Source organism: Mastigoproctus giganteus, chromosome 8 (genome assembly GCF_048544385.1).
Source record: "Mastigoproctus giganteus isolate SK-2022 chromosome 8, ASM4854438v1, whole genome shotgun sequence".
Taxonomy (NCBI): Eukaryota; Metazoa; Arthropoda; class Arachnida; order Uropygi; family Thelyphonidae; genus Mastigoproctus; species Mastigoproctus giganteus.
The window spans coordinates 78,485,184-78,508,428 of NC_143582.1; the positions used below are offsets into that span (position 1 = coordinate 78,485,184).

At 35.5% G+C, this 23,245-nt stretch overlaps 1 protein-coding gene across 2 annotated transcripts in view; it reads left to right on the top strand.

The window, feature by feature from the left end:
• Positions 1-23,245, top strand: part of LOC150081655 (rap guanine nucleotide exchange factor 2-like) — a 900,618-nt gene that overhangs the window by 690,038 nt on the left and 187,335 nt on the right. For both annotated transcript variants that reach the window (XM_090380578.1, XM_090380579.1), the window contains exons 14-16: positions 11,285-11,349; positions 19,798-19,963; positions 22,404-22,580. In XM_090380578.1, the coding sequence (XP_090236704.1) occupies positions 11,285-11,349; positions 19,798-19,963; positions 22,404-22,580 (408 nt within the window). The remainder of the gene's footprint in view (positions 1-11,284; positions 11,350-19,797; positions 19,964-22,403; positions 22,581-23,245) is intronic.

Genomic DNA, 23,245 nt, shown 5'->3' on the forward strand with positions numbered 1-23,245 from the left:
AGACTCCATGAGTGCTCTGTCCGCAATAAGTAATATACAATAAACCCCCGCTATTCGTGGGGGTTACGTTCCTGAGAAATGCCGCAAATACCAAAAACGCGAATACTGAGTTATGGCTCCCATAGTAATAAAGGGGTTCCGTTCCAAATTTTGTCTATGTATGTATTATATGTACCTTCATAATATGACTATGTATACAGAAAGTACATAGTGAAATGCCAGCATATGGCATCGAAATGAAAATAAGAAACAATTTAATATTAAATGTAATATTTATTAGAAATTTCAAACAAATCTTTCAAACCAGCATCTTTGCTAGCTAAAAAACTTATCCCGCCAGCGCTAACACCAGTTTCGCTAAAGTGTTGATAAAGGAGTTTTGCCTTTACACGAATGATAAGTGAACTTATTGACTTAATGGAATTTTATTTTGAGTTCGGTCTACTATCCACAGATTTAAAGCCTTTTCCATTTTTTCTAATTTAACATCACGAGTTAGAGCAAATTTTTGAAGCAATTAGCACGTTTTCACTGACACTACATCAGATTTTTTCTTCCGATTTCTTGATTGATCGTATCATCGACTCATTGATTTTATAATGTTTTACCACTGAGGAGGCACTTTCACCATTATAAATTTTATCTAATAACTCAATTTTATTTGCTAATGTCATCACCTTCTTTGATCTTTTCACATTTCCCTTGTTATTCGTAGCCATATTTTTGTACAAGTTAGAAATAACTTGTCCACAATAAAGTCACTTTCTTCCACTAACACACTCGAAAAAGTCTGTTTTACACTGCAAAATGGTAGATTTATCACTTTTGTAGCATATAAATTGATAAATTTATTCAATTTATAAGCATATAAATTAAAAGCAAACGACGAAACCTTCCATGACAAGAGCATAACACATATTGAACAAGGATTAGCGCTCGCGATTTTGTGACCCCTCTCTCCCACCCACCGAGCGCTGTTTTGACCGATGAAGATAATTTTAGCCACACCCATGTTTTTTTATGGCGGAAAATTTTCACGGCGCTTTAAAATTCACATTTTTTAAGGTTTCATTTTATATTAAATCAGCGACCGCAAATACCCAACACCGCGAATACAGATACCGCGAATAGCAGGGTTTACTGTATTCTCAACTCCACATCCCATAGTAAAAGAAATACGGTCTGGTCTAAATCATTTACGGAGTAGCAATCATACTCTAAGCTTCTGTTGTATTCCAGGGCATGCTGGCATCGTAGGTAACGAAACAGCAGACCAGGCATCCAAACAGTACCGCACCTCCATCTTACCAAGTACCCTATATAGATTTACTAACACATATCCGACGTATCTGTAGAGACCAGTAGTTAAACATTTGGAAGACCCATATAAATTGTTTGAAATTAAACGTGAACCACAACTATGGAACTCCAGTTACAGGTGAAACAGGCATGAGGAAGTAATACTGGCAAGACTACACATAGGACACACACACACACCTGACCCACCTGTTCCTGCTCATGCGTGATGATCCTCCAATATGCGTGCATTGTTCATCACAACTTACAGTCCGGCATATTCTCTTAGACTGCTCAATTCATTCTCACATCAGAAATCATACTTTCCGCTCTCTGTCGCAAATGCAAGAACCCTTATCACTAACCCACCTGTTGGGAAACAATGCTAAACTGACCGAGCTTTTTACTTATCTTAAACAAACCAGACTGTATGAATATTTCTAAAATCAAATAAATAATTCTTCAGCATCTATCCAAATACCAGATTAGGCACATTTTGGCCTAAGTTGCCCTTGTGCCGATAAACATCGACACCACCACCATTTTGGCCCCTGCTTCAACAAGATGGGTGGTCCTGGAAGGCCCATCTAGGATCAGTTGGCTAGTAGGTTCACCTGCGAGGGTCAGCCATGCTAATGCAATGCCCCTGCCCTCATGGTCCGAGGGACAGGTTTCAGGCTGGCGACAGTGCAGGTATGGTGTCTGGGTAGCCCTGGTATCCCACTCCTGTGTATTTACTGTTTGCCAAGTAGTGGGCATCCCCTTGAGCTCTGCGGTGAGTGGGGAGCCCAGGCACTGAATCAATACAAAAACTCTATGAATCCCGATAAAATAATTTATTCTTTATTATAATAAATTATAATTTATTATGAATCCCTAACTGAAAATGAAACCGATGAAAGAGACAAAGCCAATGTAGCAAAGAGGGCACGAACTGAAGAACTATCATTTCCCAACCAAGATTTTTGATTATCCATTCCCAAACTGAGAAACCCACTGGGAAAATGTCGCCCTTCTTTATACAGAAGGGTTTAGAGGGGTTAGCAGGTTCCCCTAAATCAGTTCAGCAGCTTCATTCTGGAGAGCTCGTAATTAAAACAAAAAAGCGAGACACTCAGCAGCTACTCTGTTCAACATCGATCGGAGGCATACCGATAACGGTGACACCACACAGAACACTAAACTCATCGAGAGGTGTCATCTCTGAGCGGGACCTCCTTGAGGTTACTGAGGAGGAAATATGTACAGAACTAAAACCACAGGGAGTGGTAGCTGTGAAAAAAATGTTCATGCGTAAGGATGGGAAGTTGATACCAACTAGAAATACCAACTTTTTCAGCCTGGACTGTACTGTTAACAGGAGAGACTGCTTCTACACGGATGGGATACACTTAAATAGAAAGGCTGCAAGAATATTTGCTGATGCTATCGAGGCAGTGTTAGGTGGGTCGGAAAACTGCTAGCTTGGGGGGAGACAAAGACTAATAGAATAACAGTAGCCACTGGCAGAGGTGAAAGAGATTCTTGCACTGCTTCTATTGGAATGAGCAGAAGCCTGAAAAACAAGATGCAGGATATTTCAGAGACTGCTGGGAGTCATTGCGGTACAGGTAAACACATGGGTTGTGTTAGGGTAGCTAAGAATAGAAACAGGTGCATGTATACTTTTGTGTACACCAATGCTAGGAGTTTAGTCAATAAATTTGATGAATTTGAGGTATAGCTCAAAACACCAAAGGCAGATATTGTTGGGATTTCAGAGATGTGGTGTCGCACAGATATAAGAAGTGCAGAACCAGAATTTGGGGAGTACAACGTCTACAGAAAGGATAAACAGGATAGGAAGGGAGGAGGGGTTATGCTATTAATTAAGAAACACATAAAATCCAAGGAAGTGAAGCCAGTCGACATCGCTGGACAGTGCAGTGTCGAGTCAGTTTGGTGTGACATAAGCATTGGGAGATCAAAATTGAGAGTAGGAGTGTGTTATAGGCCTAATGACTCTGATGAGTATATTAAGAAACTGTACAGGGAAATAGAGTGGGCCAGTAAATCAGGGAGTCTTATAATGGGGAATTTTAATTTCCCAGATATTGACTGGAATTTGGAGGCTTGTCACTCACACACTAACAAAGCTTTTGTGGATTTATTGGATGATTGTTTTCTACATCAGCATGTTCGGGAGGCAACTAGAGGGAGTAATACTCTTGATTTGATTATCAGTAGTGATTCTTCATGCATTAAGAATCTGCAGATAAATGAACCACTAGGTGGCAGTGATCACAGTGTGCTGAAGTGGGATTTACTCAGAGGTAGCTACCATTAGGGGTAAAGGGAAGGGTTATTGCTTTCGTAAAGGCGACTACGATGGCCTGAGACAGTATTTAAATTCTATACAGTGGGACCAACTGATGATGTTACCAACAGCAAATTCAAAATGGGAAGCATTCAAAGAACTTATCTTGGAAGCTACCAGGCTTTACATACCTTTACATAGGCGTTATACCCTCCTCAACCTTAACAAAGCACTAGTAAGGGCGAAATTGATTATGGAGCACCGGTTTATGCATCAGCAAAGAAGAGCGCCCTCAAATCGTTAGATCTGATTCACCATAGTGCTATACAAATAGCAACAGGTGCTTTATGCACATCCCCTACATACAGTCTCTATACTGTATGTAGGAACAGTGGAGGTTAATGAACCACCACCACTGTTCCTGAGGAGACAATAGTTGGCACTGCTGTATGCTTTGTTGCCTCCGTAGCCAGGTGGGAAGGAGCAGCAGTGCATAGCACACGCTTCTTGATTAAACCGGGGTTCGAGCCTGTCACCACAAAATACGGAGGATGCGGAAAGGTCAAGGAATGACCACCGCATATCCCAGAGCAATATGGCCTTAGTTGCTAATGCTCCTAAAAACCAAATAACAACAACAACTGTATGCTTACAGGTAAGACCCATAAGAGAACATCCGACTTGGACACCTTTATTTTCACAAAAATGGGAAAACATGTATAGGAACTGCAAAAGTGCAAACCAGCCTCTAGGCATCAGTCTACAAGAGCTACTGATAACACAAGGTCTCAAAATAGATAATGTTGCAAATCTAGAAGGACATATAATTTCACCATGGATAAATCATCCCACAGCTTATGAACTCTTCACACAAAACTGTAATAAAAAATACTTTACCCGACATCAGTTTTCAACAACTGCATGCAGTACATGGAATGCAATATTCCAGTCACATACCAGTATATACCGACGGATCAAAATCAGAGAACCATATAGGAGCATTAGCAGTATTCCCAGACATTACAATGTCACGCCAACTCCCAAAAGAATGTAGTGTCTACACTGCAGAATTAGTAGAAGTTCAGATAGCCCTGGAGCATTTCAGAACCACCTACCACTTGAGAACAGTAATATACTCTGATTCATTAAATGTAATCCAAGCCATACAAAACACAAACACGTTAACCCATCCAGTACTTTCACAGCCTTCACAAAGAAAAAAACAAGAGATACGTTTCTGCTGGATACCTGGACACAAAGGGATAAAAGGAAATGAAGAAGCGGACAGAATAGCAGAATCAACCACTAACGTTCAGGAACAATCTTTCACAGTTCCACATAAGGACTACAGGCCAATCATAAAAAATCTTTGTCTAACCCAATGGCAAGAACTCTGGAAAAAACAAACATGGAATAAATTATATGAAAGAAACCAAAAGTTGAGCACTGGAAAACGAGCATAAGGAAATCAAGGGGAGAAGAAGTTATTCTGACCAAATTGCAGATAGGACATACACATTTCACAAATGGTTATCTACTTCATGTGGAAGAACCCTCAAGATGCCAAGCATGTAATACTATCCAAACAGTTAAACATATACTGATAGAATGCCCAACATATGAAAATGATCGACAACAGATTTTTTCATCATTATATAAAGGAAACCAAAACATTACCCTTAAAGATCTTTTGGGTAACAAGGAACATTTATCATATATTTTTAGATTTATACAAACAATCAACGTATACCATCTGCTGTAAATAATAATATAATACCACAGAAATATTTAACCTTCTTACATTCGAACAAAATTTATATATAGAGAACATACTATAACAAATGAACTTGCGCACTATTATCTCCGTTGTCAGTGCGCCAATAAACAACAACAAAAACCTCGTGTATGGAACTAAATTCCACTACTGCAGTGTGGGCAACATTGGGCTCCAGCAGGAGTCTAGCAGCTAAATGGCCAGAAGAACAATGATACACAACACTACACTCATACAATACTCATCCACTTTTAAATCTTTGGCCTTCCCAGTGAATTGGTGCACCTACAATGAAAGCAATGCGGAGATGGGGAAACCCCCTGGTGCCGTTTGACACTAAATACACTTTATGTTACTGCAGCATCCAGGAAGCTGCAGACGGTGCATCTGTGCAGATGAAAGCAATCTGAAAGAATCTCGTGTATGAGTGGAATAGATAAATCCATTTAGTGGTGTTGGGAAAAATTGCAATGTTTTATGAAGCACCAGGGGTGTGTAATGTTACAACATGAATTATAGAACATTGTTTTGCACTGATGTATTCACAAATATATGGAGGAAGCCATGTGAAGCAGTGGATCTCAAATATATCCTGTCCTCATATTGAGACTGTTTTGTGGCATGACGCATGTCCTCTCATAATTCTAGAGGTGGGAATAATTCTTGATTACCAGGTTTCAAGATATACTTATTTAATATTAAAAATACACAAAAAATCCAAATATTTCAATTAAACGTGCAATAAAATATCTGTAAAATGTTTAAAATATAGCCAGTTAAAAATATAATGGAGTAAAATCATAAAATCTAAAAGGACTGTAGCTTTTGGCATCTACATGTTGTCTTTATCAACTGTAACATTTGCAGCATGGGGACAGTGAATATAAATTATTACAAAAAATCTGCATTCGTGTGTTTCTGGGTTAAGAACAACGCCTTAATTTAACTATTGTTTGGGACAGTCACATTTCTGGAGGACTGTTCTGACTTATTTCATTGTATATTTTTGTTTCTGATTCAGAATGTGACCATGCCCTATTCATGAGTATGTGAATAGTAGTGTTACGGCATGAAGGAACATTACTTGAACTGTAATTGGCCTGTGCATAATTTAAGAGGCAACTGGATCATTATCTTCGGACAGTGAGGAGGGTAAAATAGGAGGGATATGGGTTAAAACCCATATCTCTCCTATTTTATTAGCAATTAAAAAGAAAAACACCTTATAAATAGACAGTTTTTCTTTTTTAATTGATTCAGCCAAAACTTATCTTATCTTTCTTGCATCTTTGAACTTTTTTTAATATCAATAATCAGAGCTTCATTGGAAACAAGAATAAGAACAGTGTCACATATTTTGAATGTTATAGGTTTTGATTTCCTTGATTTGTAAAGGAGTATTGTGTAATTTCATTACAGTTTAGTATGAAGTACTGTTAAAAATGTTGAAACATAAACTAGTGTAGAAGGTGATATTTTCATGTATGCTGCTGTAAGTCGTTTATATTTAGTGTCAACCACTAAAAATGAATTCTCCTTTCTGAATTTCCCCTTTATGAGTACTTATTTATGAGTACGCATAGAAGATACATTTTATTTATTGGAGTTCAGTTTTTGAAGTTTTTCATTTTAGTTATAAATTTATAACTTTAGTGCAAATAATAGTTTCATATTTTTTATTGCTGAAATCTTGTTTTATTAGGTTTATATGCATTTGGAGTTTATAGACATTGTATTCACTGCTGGTTCAATTATCTCCACCCCAATATTCTTTATTAAATGAAGGTTTATGGTTATTTCGCTTACTTTCTTATAGAGAATCACTTGGGCAAGGGAATGGTAAGTAGCACATCCAATCCCATCTGTAAACTTGTGCAATGGAAAATCCATCGGACCTAATTTAAATAAGAGAATAGATGTGTTAAGTGTTTGAATATAAATTCTCATTTAGCTGGCTTGACCAACAATTTTATTGTTGATTTGATTTCTAATTCTGAAGCACTGAGTTTAAAGTTAATAATAAGAAGCAATGTAATATAACAACAGCGTCATATTCAGAGCCCTCGTGGGTAGCACTGTTGGATGATTGCTGTTCTCCCCACACTGGGTGGAAAAGACCTGAGTTCAAATCTCGTCAATAACAATTGGAATTTCTGTGGGACCTTTGAACACCATACTTGAATTATTCGGTCTCAGCCAAGGGTAGCATGGTTTTTCTCCTCCTGAAATTGTTTTTTTTTTTTTTTTTGTCCAGCCAATAAGAAATCAACCACAGAACACACAATTTTCAGACATTATGTACAGTGCAGTATGGTCTAAGTTGCTGATGCGCCTTAAACCTTACAACAAACTGAGATAATTTAGAAATTGAAACAGGATGTCTACAAGTCTAGTAGTCTAGACAAGTTTAGCAAAGTGATATTGAGGTGAGGGTTAAAAAAAGGAGAAAAAAAAAATTAAATCTAGAAAATTAATAAATATCTTTTTGAATGTATACAAGATCTCACTAGTGGAGTAAGCAGCATTGTGTAATTGAAACCACACACACCCCTCATAATTTAGTAATGTTATTTAGAAAAACTAATAAAAATAGTTACTTTATAGGTTAATTTATTAATTTTTGATGGTGTTCTATTAAATTATTTACGTTAAAGAACTGGAATTGCACCCAATCTGCAAACTGAAAAATTTCTGAAGACTTGACCCGCAACCCAACCTGCACTATGGGTAATCCATGGGTACCCGACCTGATGCAGGACTTGAACCTCAGTTTTCAGAGGTAATTGGTTATTTTTATTAGATAATACAGTAGTACTGAGCCCTCTGATCTCCACAGAATGATAGTCACCAGCATTCAGCCAAAATGTTAACCCCTATTACCTGATTAGTCCAGTGGGTAATGTGCTTGCCTAAGAAATAAAGGGGCTTGAATGCTGCCTACTGTATGGGTATTACGATTTTTTTTAATATATGGTATAAATAAATAGTGCGATATGATTTCGGCAGTCGAATCTCCTTAAAAACTAAATACATGTTGCTGTATGTATTTAGTTTTTAAGTATGCTATACTGTGAGCTATTATTGATTTTCTTGCAAAACAATGATTTCATATGTTGGAAATGCATAGTACCGATGAGTTTAGTCTAGGAAACGTAAAATTATAAAGCTTAAGAAAAAAAGAAGAAAGTGATGTTTGGAAATTATTAATTGAACATAATCTATAAATCTGGTATTACCTGTGGTGCTTTTTTAGTCTGCTAGCCATTTCCCCTCAACCTTGTATGGTTGATAAGTGCTGGAGTTTTGAAGTTCTACTATATATGCACAATTAACTTTGATTTTTTAATATATTATAATTATGCTTTTATTTTTATTAGTTTAGATTCTATAGTGAATCTAAATAATATTTTATGCTTTTATTTTTATTAGTAGTCAAATTTTGATTCTTATTTATCTACTAGAGCTGAAACAATGTATAGTTTTAAATCTCTAAACATGATTAAAGATTAAGAGATGACAATTAAGATATTTAATCATCGGATAAATCTTTCTTTTAACTTTTGCTTAGAATATTGTAAATTTTTCATTAAAATTCGGATAATTAGTGCTGATATTGGCTAAAGTTCAGATCAATTAAAACTGAAAAATGCTACTTCTCATTTGTACATGCAAGAAGGGCATGTACTAATTGTTAATTCAAAATAATTATAAGATGAAGTTGTATTAAAGTGTAACAGATTAATGCTGGATAAGGTTAATAGAAAACATAGGCATAAAATAATTTTATTAAATGTGTTTCAATATTAATACATTCAAATGCCTTTGAGTAATGTTCGTGTCAAAGTAAAAATGCATCTTATTTTGGTAAATTGGTAAGTGAATGTGCGTTAGATTGTTCACAAGCACTTATAGGTAAAAAATATCATGAATGTGCATGGGCTAAATATTGTTAATGTGCTAGAGCATCTTAATACTTTACATTGTTTGAGTTCTGGTAAATAAACAAGATTTAGTTTGACTATTAATGAAAATAAAAGCATAAAATAATAAATCTAAATTAATGCAAAGCATAATTATAATAATATACTAAAAATCAAAGCTGATGTGAGTGAGATCTCAGTCCTTTCTATATGTCCATTCTGTCTTAAGTTGACCTCATTTCTCTTGATTGGTTATTTGTTATCCCAAAATTTTTTTTTCATGTGTCCTTACATTTGTAATATGGTCTTCTTTCATTCCATCTGATCTCTAAGCTTCTTTCAATCTCCATGATATATTTACCATTTTTGTTTATTCATTCAGTTTATAATTTTATTTTTATTAGTTTAAAATATTATTCCTGTTATAGTATTTTTCTAGTCTGACCCTTCAAATACGGGCATTAGTGCATGACTTTGCAGTAATGCTGCTAGATCTAGAGTAATTATAGACGTTCCAGGGGAAAATAATAGTCAGTGGTTAAAGAAGTAATTCAGGTGTATGGCATTTGCAATATTGTCTGTTAAGGGGAGATCTCGTTAAATAAATATGGTCAGCTACTGTGATATAACAAATGAATTGAATGTAGAAATCAATTTTGATATCATATACTTAGATTTCAACAAAGCTTTTGATACTGTTTTACATGAATGACTTCTACACAGATTGGAGTAGTGTGGCATTAGGGACAGGTTACTACTATGGATAAATGGATGGTTGAATTGCAGGTGACAGAAGAGTGGTTATTAGTGGGCACTGTTCTTCTTGGACTAATGTTATTGGTGCAACCCCAAAGTTCATTACTGGACTCTTTATTGTTTTCAGTATTTATTAACAGTGTTAGTGAAAGTATATTGGTGTAGAAGGATGTGGTAGCTGAGGTTTGAAATTGAAAAATACAAGTTTTTTTTCATTTGGGTAGCATTAATTGTGGAATAACATACAATAATCCCAAAATAACATGGCAATTTCTCAACTACCTTTAGAATGGGTATTACCACCCTCAGAGTAATGGAGAATTTGAGAATAAAACCGACTTCTGGGTAATTATACAGTGACATGATGTCCTGACTTCAGTTCTACAAATTGCAATGTCTAAAAACTAGGCTCGTGCAAGGAGATTTGATTGAAGTGTCTTAAGGCTTTAAATGGTAAACTGTATGATGATAAAAAAAGGAAATTATATGCTGATAGAAAAAGGAAACTAAATGGATGGCTGCAGGGCAGCTGTGAGAAAATTTCTTTCTGGAAGAATAATCGATTATTGGAACACACTTCCACCTGGTTTTGTGGAATGGAAGTGGGTAGTTTAAATAAATTTAAGGAAGGATTAGAAATTATTAGAGGGGAATGAATAGATAGAGGATATTTGCAGTTTTTTTTACTGATGCTGTTTAAGATTGCTTCCTTGCATGATTTAGCACTACTAATAGTAATAACCCTTAACATTCTCCATCTGAAGTGGAGAAATAAATACAATAAAACCAATAATATGCAGATATTATTGATATAATATTCAAATGCAGATCATCTAGCAAAAGGATGAGCATCACAGGATTTGATTATCAATGAATTGCCCATATTGTAACATGAATTTGACTGCTAAACACATGCTGCTCCAGGAAGCTATGGTTTCTTTTGGTAATATATAACTTGCAATTGGTAGAACAGTAGCACTTGATGAATTCACAGAGTAATTTACAGATTTAAGATTTTTTGTTTATGTTGAATTTTTCTAAAAAAGTGAAAATTCTTTATTTTTAATTCCAGATTTACAAACTTTGTTCTGTCATTTACTCTACACTTTATAAGTTATTTGGTTCAAAACCTTGAGGATTTTTATATAAAAAAAAGTCATTACTGTGTGCATGCGTGCATGTGTATAATATATTTTTCTGTCTAAAGCGAATTTTTTTAAAAAAAATTAACTTAATTTATAGGAGACCACATCAAGGGAGGTTGTGATGTTATCTTTGAGAGAGTTTGGCATTACAGACTTAAGCAAGTGAGTTTCTGTAACCATGTTTAGTTTTATAAATTTTGGACTTTATTTCAAGAATTTTAATTGATTTTTCAATAGCTTGAATGTTTTTATTTTGTTTATGAAGTGCACCATTGAAGATAATTACACAGAATAGATAATATCATGACTATCCAATTCAAAATCACTAATATGGGTATATTAGTGAATACATTAAGATCACCTATTAAATAAAAAAATTTCAATTATAGTATAACCTTTCTTTGTCAAACTGTTTGCTTCATTTTCCTTAGTATAATAGTGCATCTAAAGGTGATTTTATACAGGCATTCAGAATACTGTGTGTAACATGCATATAAGCATTATATGAATTTTTAATATGATAATTATATTAAATATCTATACAGATATTTAATATAATTGGTCTGAAATGCAAACTAACGTGCCACTGTAAACTATGATGTTTTTGTTTGTCCTTAAAATGAATTTCATTTAGATTGGCTGTGTCAGCACTGCATATATTTAAAGATCCGACTGTGGAAAAGATGTATTCATTGCTGGATCTGTCTAGTATTTATTAGCTGACCATTTACTGATGTTTTTCATATAACATTCAATGAATGTGGAAAGGATCTAGAAAAATTATTTTCGTATTAATGTATGTCAGTACATAGCCTTGATGAGTTCTTGACATTTCTGACTGAGAAAATAATGAAAAGCTATGTCAGTCATTTTCAACCTTTTTTTAATAATGGCACCCCTAAGTAATTTATTTTATTTGGCGGCAGCCCTACTCAATTTTCTGCCTGTTAGATCTGATTCTGTGTGTGTGTGTAGGTATATATATATACACTCACACACACATAATATTAAAAAAATATATATATGTTATATGATATTTATTATAATAATATAATTATAATAAAAATTACATTTCATAATACAAATTATATATATACAGTATATAATTTTATTCTTTATATAGAGGCACTAAATAAGCATCAATTATAGATCACCACAAAATTAAAAAGATACTGTACACCTTATTATACTGAAATAAACATATAAATTAAAAAATAATAAGTTTGAGTAACTTAAACCCAAATTACATGGCACCCCTGGAATGTTGATAATCATCAACATTCAACGGCACCCCAGTTGAAAACCATTGAGCGACTATGTCATAGCCTTGGCTACTATCCCTTGTAATAATCCCTCGACATGGGCACCTGTATGTGGTGAGGGGACCTCTCAGTGATACTGCTGGTCCTCCAGATTAGCATCACTGGAATCCAACAACCACAGCCTGGGTTCCAGGGTATCATCATAGGAATATGATGTGTTTGCCATGCACTGCGACCTGTGGAAATTCAGAAAGGATGATCCTGGTGGTTGAGGGGGGGGGGGCCCATCTTAAACACACCACTTTGGTCCCTGCTTTGACAAGAGGGGTGGTCCTGGATGGCCTGGCTAGGATCAATTGGCTAATTAATGGGTTCACCTGCAAGGGTCAACTGTGTCAGTGGCATGCCCCTACTGGCGCCTCCATAGCCAGTTGGGCAGGAGCAGCAGTTCGTAGCACACACTTCTTGATTAGACTGGGGTTTGAGCCCATGACCACCAAATACGGAGGATGCGGAAAGGTCAGGAAATGACCACTGCATATCCGCGGAGAGCAATATGGCCTTAGTTGCTAATGTTCCTAAAAACCAAATAACAACAACAACATGCCCCTACCCTCATGGTCCGGGGGACAGGATTCAAGCTGGCAGTGGTTCTGGTATGGTGTCTAGGTAGCTCTGGTGTCCCATTCCCGAGCGCATTTATTGCTTGCGGGGTAGTGGGCATCCCTTTGGGCTCTGTGGTGGGTGGGGATAACTAATAAAAACACGACTATGAATCCTGATAAACTAATTTATTCAGGGACCCCAACATGCTCCCTATCTGAAAAAACAGACGATGAAATGGAAAATGCTAATGCAGCTAAGAGACTTCAAATTGAAGTACCATCAGGGCCTATCTCGAGATTTCTAATTATTCATTCCAACACAGAGAAACCTATTGGGGAAATGTTGCCTTTTTTTCCCCTTCTAAATAAGGGTTTAGACGGGTTAGCACGGTCCCCTAGATTAGTTAAGAGGTTTCATTATGGAGACTTCATTAATTGAACTAAAAATGACAGGCACTCTGAGCAGTTACTCCAAACTACATCCTTCAGAGAAATGCCAATTACTGTGACACTTCATAGAACATCTCAATTCATCTAGAGGTGTCATTTCAGAGTGGGACCTCCTTGAAGTTACCGAGCAGGAAATCGGCTCTGAATTAAAACCCCAGGGAGTGACTGCCATTAAAAGAATATCTCGCGCAGAGATGGGAAACTTGTTCCCGCTAGAAATATCCTGACATTCAATTCACTGATGTCTCCTAATGAGATTAAAGCAGGCTATATATCAAATGTCCAGTGCATCCATATGTCCCAAATCCCCTAATATGCTCTCAGTGTCAGAAATATGGACATTTGCAATTAGTCTGCTGTGGAGCCCCTGCATGCCTTTGATGTGCTGCAAAGGACCACAAAAAAGCATCATGTTCAGCTACAAAAGCCACCTGTATTAACTGCCAAGGTGAACACCCAGCCTACTCACAAGCATGCCAGAGGTGGAAAGAAGAAAAAGAAATTCAAAGGCTTAAAGCAGAGCTGAACATATCATATCAGGAGGCAAGAAAAGTGGTGAAACGATAAATGTAAACAAATCTACATGTACACAGAAGGTAGCAGGGAGATGTTCTATCGGAACACAAACTGAAATGACAAAAGTCACAAAAAATTACAAAGCTCACAAAAATCTGCATATAAAGATCAATCAACCACCACCTCCTTATAAGTACATCCAAATGTTCTATCAATAACAAAAGCACCTGCTGGAGAAAAGAATAAAAAGCCAGGAGTATCTCCTAAATTGCAAGAAAATATGGATTTCGAAGAGGAGGTACAAGATGATCCAGTCTTGGAACTCTTTGAAGGGGGAAGAAATGGACACAGGACAGCATTCGTACTTAATTAAAGGGGATAAATCCAAGACTGACAAAAGTAAGCCTTCAGCACTTTGGAAGCTGTCTTGATGGACCCACCAAAATAATGGCTAAATTCCTACAGTGGACTTGCTGTGAATTCCAGCAAAATAGTGATGACATCAAGGCCCTCCTGCAAAAGCATAAGCCAGTCTACTTCTGCTTGCAGTTAACATATTTTAAGGCAAATGAAAACCCATCATTTAATAATATTATGATTATACGTAAGGACAGAATTGGGGATGGACCTGACCATGGGGGAGTTTCAATCCTTGTGGGTGACCAGACCCCATTTCAACCTGTGCCAGGTAGGAAGGGAGGAGGGGTTATGTTGTTAAGAAACACACAAAATATAAGGAAGTGCATCCAGTTGACATGGGTGGGCAGTGCAATGTTGAATCTGTTTGGAGTCATAAACACTGGGAAAGGGAAAATGAGAATGAGTGTGTTATATGCCTAGTAGTAGTGGCATGTAATGCAAGAAATTTGCCAGCATTTCATAATATTGCTGTTCAGTGACAGAACAGGTGCGGTGTTACCTGTTCAAAAAAATGGCCCAATCATGAATGTGGCCATAAATCCACACCACACTGTCACTTTTGGAGAATGCAATGGGACCTCTTGGATAACTCAAGGGTTTTCTGTTGCCCAAATGCTACAGTTGTGCATATTTGCTTGTCCATTTAAGCAGACGTGGGCTTCGTCACTCCAAAGGATGTTCCATGGCCAAGTGATATCCACTGTCATTCGTGCCAGAAAGTGAAGTGCGTATGTGAAACAAATATCTCATCACCATGCTTTAGCTGCTGTAGCTTGTGCATCTTGTAAGGATAGTACCACAACACCTGATGCATTATTAGCCTTACAGTGGAATACGGCATGTCCACTTCACGAGAAACAGCTGCCACACTTGCGCTACCACATGGTGATTGATTTGATAAATCAACGACAGCCATAGCCACATCTTCAACACGAGAGGAGGCTGTTCATTTTCGACCTCTACCTAGTTGAACACCAAGATGTCCTGTCACTTCAAATTTCACAATCATTTTGCAGACAACACAAACAGTCATAGATCCATGCTTTATGCGCTTTTGACGTCGGAATTCTCTGATAGCTTCGGCTGCGTTGTTGATATTCTGATAATACAGCTTCACTAATAGTGCCTTTTCCTGCAATGTTGTTGGCATTGCTGCTGTAGTGCAGGCAAACATCTACTGTATGATTTTAAAGAGACTTCTTTGCTCTTATAGAGTACAGTAGAGCCGAGTAGTAGTGGCACTGTAGCAATAACTTACAATTATGCAAATAACTTAAGTTATTTGCAAAATTGTAGCTAAGATAGTTACGCGCCATACAGTGATAAATTTTGTAACTAATTTTTTTCCCTAATAAATGGTGAGCACATTCTTTATTGTACCTGTTGTCGAAATTTCTTTTCAATATGAGCCTTAGAACTTGCTCCAGAGCCCTCTACATAGGGATACTTTAATTTTAACAACCCTCTACTTAACTGACACAGTGCAGCTGTTTTGAAGGTAATCTCTTAGTATTCTGTTAATACATGCTGATCCTAAAAAACTGATAGCATCACCTTGCCGCAACTGGTTGTGCCTTTGCATTTTTGGAGGTGGTGGTTCTGCATGTTGACATTGTTTTGACATATGTTTAGTTTCATAGTCATGGTGATGGATCTAAGTTTTATCCATAGTTTTTTTTCAACTAACCTTGAAAACAAAACTCCTCTCCTGCTTTTCCTGGCATATTAATGTTTCATGTGCACATGAAAGTATGAGAGATACACAGCACTATTTCAATTACTACATACAAATAATATTAACCTGGCAACAGTATCACCCAGTTTTGTAACACAAGTGATATTATATAGTCTGACAGACGGAAAACTTTGATCTTAATATTTGAAAAAAGTGAGTGTTTTAAATTGTGTTTTTATTACACTAAAGATTGATCTTTTATAGCAGGGTTGCAGCATTTACTAAATTTATTTTTTAAGTTTTTTAAATAATAATTCAAAATTTTGTCCATTAGAAATACTCCTTTGTTTTAATGAATCAAAAAGTCTATTAATTTTGCTTAAAATTTGAAATATAATTAAAATAGAAATACAGTGGAATCTCATTAATACAAAGTTCAAGAGACCTAAATTTTCATGTTTTGGTAATAATAAGGTTTGTATTAATGAGGCCCCCCAAAAATGTCAAAATTTTACCTAAAGATAAAATTTTGGTATAGGTAAAAATAATAATAATAATAATAATAAATTTATTATTATTATTGTATTGTTTTTGGCACATACTATATATCTAAGAATAATAATAATAATAAATAATAATAATAACAAAAATAAATTATTTTAAATTAATACAATGAAATAATTTAAAAAAAAAAAAACAAAAGCTTTGTCTAACAGTGCAGTCATCTTAACACACTTTTTAAAGATTTTATTTTATTTGTAAGATTAACTAAGAGAAAAGCAATTAACAGAAATGAAAATATTGTACAGGTTATATTTTGATATATGCAATAATTTAGTATCACAGAAGAATTAAACTTAATATAAAAGGAGACATATAATCCATTAACTTTTTGATAAATTAATCTAATTTCAAGAAAGAATCCAATGTTGTTTGCACAGTTTTTGTCCTATATGCATTTTTAACTACAGCACAGACATTATAAAATGCAATACAGTAGTTGTTTCCTTATCAATGTTACTGCAGGCCAACACATTCTCTGTTATGCTCAATGCATTTTGGGCATCTTTTTAGATGGTAGTATGTGTGCTTCTTCACTTTTGCTGTTGCTGGTAACAAAAACATCATTTTGCTTGGTGCTTAGCATGCAGTTTCTACCACAGCAATGTAGCTCCTGCTCTTCTGGAGTTGCATTGCTGTGGTAGAAACTGCATGTACCTTCACAAAATCCATTCAAATTCCCCCATTCCTCAAAAATGTTGCTATCACATTCGTCTACTGGACCATGTTTTTCGATGATATTCTCTCCAAAGCCACACTTTCTGAACATGCTCCCTTGTGGTTATAAATAATGCCTTGATCTAGTGGCTGCATAAAACTGCTGGTTAAAAAAAAAAAAAGAAAAAGAGAAGTAAACTGCAGCCATTATCACTCACTGCAGGATGGAAGCCTCCTGAACAATTCATGTTGAGGGAAATTGACCATAATCTGCCATGCTGGTCCAGTGCGGGTTGGTAGATTGACCATATTTAGCAGTCAGGGACTTGATCCCCAGTCTACTCAAAGAGCGTGTGCTACTGCACTCCTGCTCCTGACCACTCGGCTACGATAGATGGTAATAGGAGGTTAAAAACACAGTCATATATTTGTCAACTTAAATGTCTTGGCAGAATGTGTTGCACAATGATCTAGAATCATCAAAATGTTCCTTTTTTCTGAAGCCATTCTTCTGTACACTTTTGATAACCAAGACTGAAAAATTTTGACCATAAGCTAATCACTTCTATTGGTTGCATAATCACAGAGAATTTGGTTAACTTCTTTAAAACATCTTGTCTTGGAAAACTTACCAATCAGCAGTGGGCAGAGTTTTGTATTGCCATTTGAATTGCAACATAACAGAATAGTGAGTCTTTGTTTACTTAATTTTCCACCATGCCAAGACTCTCCTTGAACAGCAAATGTTTTGTTTGGCTGCAAATTATAAAATAAACTTGTCTCATCAAGATTAAAAATATCCTTTGCCTCATATTTTTCAAGAATGGACCGTACAAAACACAACCAGTCTAGCCTTTTCCTTGTTGACTAATCCAGATTCGCCACAAATATTTTGTGAAACTAAGTTATTCCTGTCTTTAAATCTTTGGAGCCATCATTGCTGCATTTGAAGTTGCTAATTCTATGTTGCTGAGCCAGATCATTTGCCTTTTCTTGCAAAATCAGACCTGATATTGGCAAATTAGATGCATGCATTTGTTGCATGTACCACTCAAAACGTCTTGTTTCAAGCTCCTCGTGTTTTGAACCAAGAATTTCTTTTTTTTATCGCTGCTGCAGTGTCAGCAGTTCAAGGTTTTTTTTTTTTTTTTTTCGGTTTTTCAGTATTGTAGATGAAGTAGGTGAAGGGATATTGTATTCCTTTGCAGTGTTTGTTTTGCTAAGTTCAATCCTATCAGCCTCTTGTATAATTTTCAGTTTAATTTCTAGGCTCAATTCCATCAGTTTACATTTTGTAACCGTAACACTACTAGATGAGATTTAATGTAAACAAACTTTAAATTAATTTAAAGACACCAGTTCCGAAAAAGACATCAGCTCAGATAAAATGGCACAAAAAGTAGATTACTGTATACTGTAGCAAAAAATTCTTTGAACTGGCGTAACGATTGCAACTGACCGTGGAGGGTGAGGAACTTAGAAAAACTGTTTTTATTATTTTGTTAATTTAACATGATGTTTTTCAGAATGCACTTAGTTTGTGTTCTGGTTTTGTTTACACAAAAATAATTTCTAACAAGTCATTGTCATCCTTTGGCCATAGGCAATAATCAGACAGTTGTGCTAAGATTTGTATTAAATGTACAAAATAACAATATTTATTTCTCATGGGGTGAAAATGAACTTTGTAATACATATTAACAGAATTTTGTAATAAATGAATATATTTGCATAGAAAAGCCTATCCTTTCACAGGGGAATGGTATGTATTTCATATAAACAAGTACTTTGTATAAACCGAGTTTGTATTAACGAGATTTTACTGTATGAAACTAAGCAGAAATTTAAATTTTGTGACTACCGCTGCTTACAGTGGAAATGTGTCTAATTAATTTTTACACAATAGTATTAATATATCATATAGTTAAACAATAACTTTGTTTCATTTGTGATAAATAATAATTATGCAATATTAGTTACTAATAATTTCAGTATTTGTATTATAATTCACTAGTAACAATAATAAATATAGAGACAAAAACCATTTTCATATAATATAAGAATTCAAACACAAAACTGAAATGTAACCTCCATTATGATGAAAAACATCTTTCATTACATGACCAACTGGACATGTTAAGCCAAAATGGAGTAATGTAAATGATAATGCATAATCTCTCAGACTTTCACAGCTCATACAGAGTGGCCTACGTTAATCCAAACAGTAGCACAAGATTGCCATAGTCTTGTATGCTGTGTTTTAGGCATACAAGAGTGTGGCAATTAACAAATGAAACAGAAAAGAATTATGTATATTATGAGGTAAATTGAATAATTTCTACTGATATATTACCCATTGATGTTTACTTTTTAATTCTCTTCTAGAAATTAATTTTGGTTACTTGATATTTATGCAAAATGCATTCTCAGGGTTCAGAACTGTAAATCACTGATTCTTTTCCAGCAACTACTCCTTATGTGAAGTATCTGTAGGGGAAGGTGGCATGGTAAAACAGAAAAGACTGCCTGATCAGTTGCAGAATCTTGCCGAACGAATCAGTCTCAGTAGCCGCTACTACCTCAAGAACAATGCATCCACTGAGCCCTTAGTGCCTGATGATTTGGCTGCTGTAAGTGTGTGTGTGCATATGTGTTTTCCCTCCTCTCTATGAGGGTGAGGTGGAATTTGCCTGTGCATACTTGTGTAATGGAAATTTCAATAAGATTTTTTTAATTTTACTGTTTTGAAGAGTCATTTTTCAATTCCTTATTTTTAAACTAAATAGTAATAATAGTAAATTTCATAATAATAGATATAAGTTCCATTCTTTTAATAAGATCTGTAGGTGTTGTTTACATATGGGTTTCTTATTTGTCTTAGCCAGTATTTTCCTGATTTCCAATCTAAACTTGGAACTATTATCTATTAACGTTTTTAAAGTTAGGGTAATGAGTTAGTTATGTTAGTTGCCCATTTCCAAAAAATTAGAAATGTGCAACCAACTGTCACATGACAGGGTATAGTATTAACAACCTTAGTGATATGTCCACTATCAGTGGAATTTTTGCCTTTTATCTTTAGTCCCTTAACTATTTTCTTAGACACTGAAGATGCCAAGTTATAACCTGTTTTTGTAAACAAATCCAACTGAGGTCTTTAAAAAGGTCAATTACAAATAAGAATTTTTTTATGGTTGACTATTTTTGGTTTGTGGCCTAACACTTTCACTTTTCGTTATTTTTTTGTAGCTATTTGTATAACCTTGTTACACAACCAAGTGGAATTCTCACTATTCCAAAATCTGTTCATCTTGAAAATGTATAGACTGAAAGACATTATTATGAATATGTGGGAAATATTATAGTAACAGAAACACATTCACTGCATTAAGATAGCATAATATAATACTAGCAGTGCTGGTTGTCTATGGCTGTCATTTGTTATATGTGCATTGTTAATTTTTAAGTGTAGTAATTTTATCCTTTTATTTCAGCTCTTTTGTTTGTACACAATTCAACCCACCTTCTGGTGGTTTGAATTGCATTCCTCTGTTTGTTATTTTTGACAATTGAATGTGTGATGACATGTATTTCTAGTATTTGTTATTTTGCCTAATCCTTTACTAGATGCTGCAAGTCTGCTTGTTATTTTAAGTTAGCACACGATCTAGCCACAGTTTTGTGAATTTTACAGTTCATCATGATTACTCTACTGAAGTTAGAAAGTGTATACTATTCACCTTCTATGTGTAAGGTGTCAAGTCTATATAATTACCATTCATTTTGAAAGTTTAATAACACAATGTGTTGCCATTTTAATTACAATCAACTTACACTTGCCATGCTGTAGCTATGTTGCAATTGCTCTGTTCAACATGAGGTAAGGAAGGTAGTGCAAGAAGACAGTACTTGTGAGCAGATTAAAAAAAAAAAGAAAAAAAGTCCATTCTGATGGATTCTTTGACATTATTCATACTAACTGCGATCTGCCCTAAGGATTAATTCCCGTTTACATTATTGATCGATCTGTCTCAAGGTCAGGGAATGACCACTGGATATCCTCGGAGCAATATGGCCTTAGTTGCTAATGCTCCTAAAAACCAAATAATAACAACAACAACAACAATTCCACCTTACATACCTAACATCTTCTAATTCTCTAGGAAAGACAGTTTTACCACTTTTCCTGAATCAAGGCTTTTTAAAATTCCTGTTCACCCTTTTACATTTGGTCAGTCTGAAGGCAGATTGACCAGAGGGAAAAAATTAACAGGAACAATGAGCCAACCAAAATCTGATTCCTGGTTGGTTGGGTCATTGGCCTGCTTTTATTTCACTTGTGACAATCTCTAGGTGGTGCTGGTTTTCCTCAAAAAACAAACCATGATGGACATCCAGCTTATACGACCACTTTCCAGAATAAGCAGTAAGCATTTTGGAAGTATTGAATACAGTCATCTCACAGCAGGATATGTTCTGACTTATCAGCTCACCATCCCTTGTTTTAATATTGCTATGAATGCAGCCATAACTCATTTTATCTTTGTACAATCTCAAAAAGGAAAGAGGATGATCTTTTTACAGAAAAAACTCATTCATCTCTCAAGACTTCCAGCCGGAAGCCTGGGCACTTCATGTTACCAAATTTGCTGTTATCTCACCCATCAGTGTTCAAGGACTCTCCATGTTGCAACATGCTTGCTAAAATTTTTGTGTCATCTCAGACTTGCCTGGTGCACAAGAGTGTGCTCTGGCATTGAATTGGGCAGCTGGGAGCTTTATGGGCTCCCAATTTTAATTCCTTTTAAGGCATCTACCCTACTTTTCATACTCTTATAGATGCTGAGTTTGTGCCTAATTTCTTCAAACTCTATGCACTACATTATTTGTAACCTTGAATATTACATAGTATTTTTCGTATTTATGCTTCCTTTTTTGCCTGTAATTATTTTCTCTTAAGCTGATCCCCCCCCCCCCCAACAAAACATTTAGGTCAAAACATCTATTTGTAATTACTGAAAGTTTGAAGTTCATAAGTGATACCGCTTAATTACAATTTTAATTTTATAGGAGTTACTGAGAGAGAGCCAAGTGAATCTGCTTCAATTAAATAGTGTTGAACTTGCTACCCAACTAACACTGGAGGATTTCAGTATATTTAGACAAATTGAGCCAACAGAGTACATTGATGACCTTTTCAGAGTAAAATCAAAATATGGAACACCTTTATTATCCAAATTTGAAGAAGTAAGTAAAATTCACTCTAATTTATTTTAGTATTAGTATTGGCTACATGATGCAAGGAAGCAAACCTTACACACACACACACACACACACACACACACACACACACACCAGGAAAAAACCTACTTACCACACATCTGTTCTGTATCCATCTCCTTAGAAATAAAATTTATGCCCCCCCCCCTTATATGTATGGATGTGTGCTATCCAAAAAATAAAGACTCCATCAGTGTTTAGTTTACTTAACTCATTTAAAGCCTTATACAAAACCTATATGCATTATTCCAGTTGTGCCCTAACTCATACAATGAGATAATCATCGCTTTGTCTTTTCTGGCAAAGTTCACCTATATCATCGATAGAACACCACGAGCTCTAGCAGTCTGTTTGTATTGTTCAGTGAACTCCATATTAGATTGCACAATTACTCCTAGATCTGTATTCTTTATCAACTGCTTTAGGCCATTGCTAAAATCTAGTTCCTATGTTGGGTGCTATCCAAATAGTATGTTATTCCAACGTCACTACTGTCCAAAAGCTGTGCCTTGCATTTATCAGTATTAAACCTCAATTTCCATTTAAGTTTCTCTTGAAGTAAAATACCCAAGTTAGTGTCATTTAACCATGATGCCCACCTTTGTATCATCAGCAGATTTGAATATTAAACT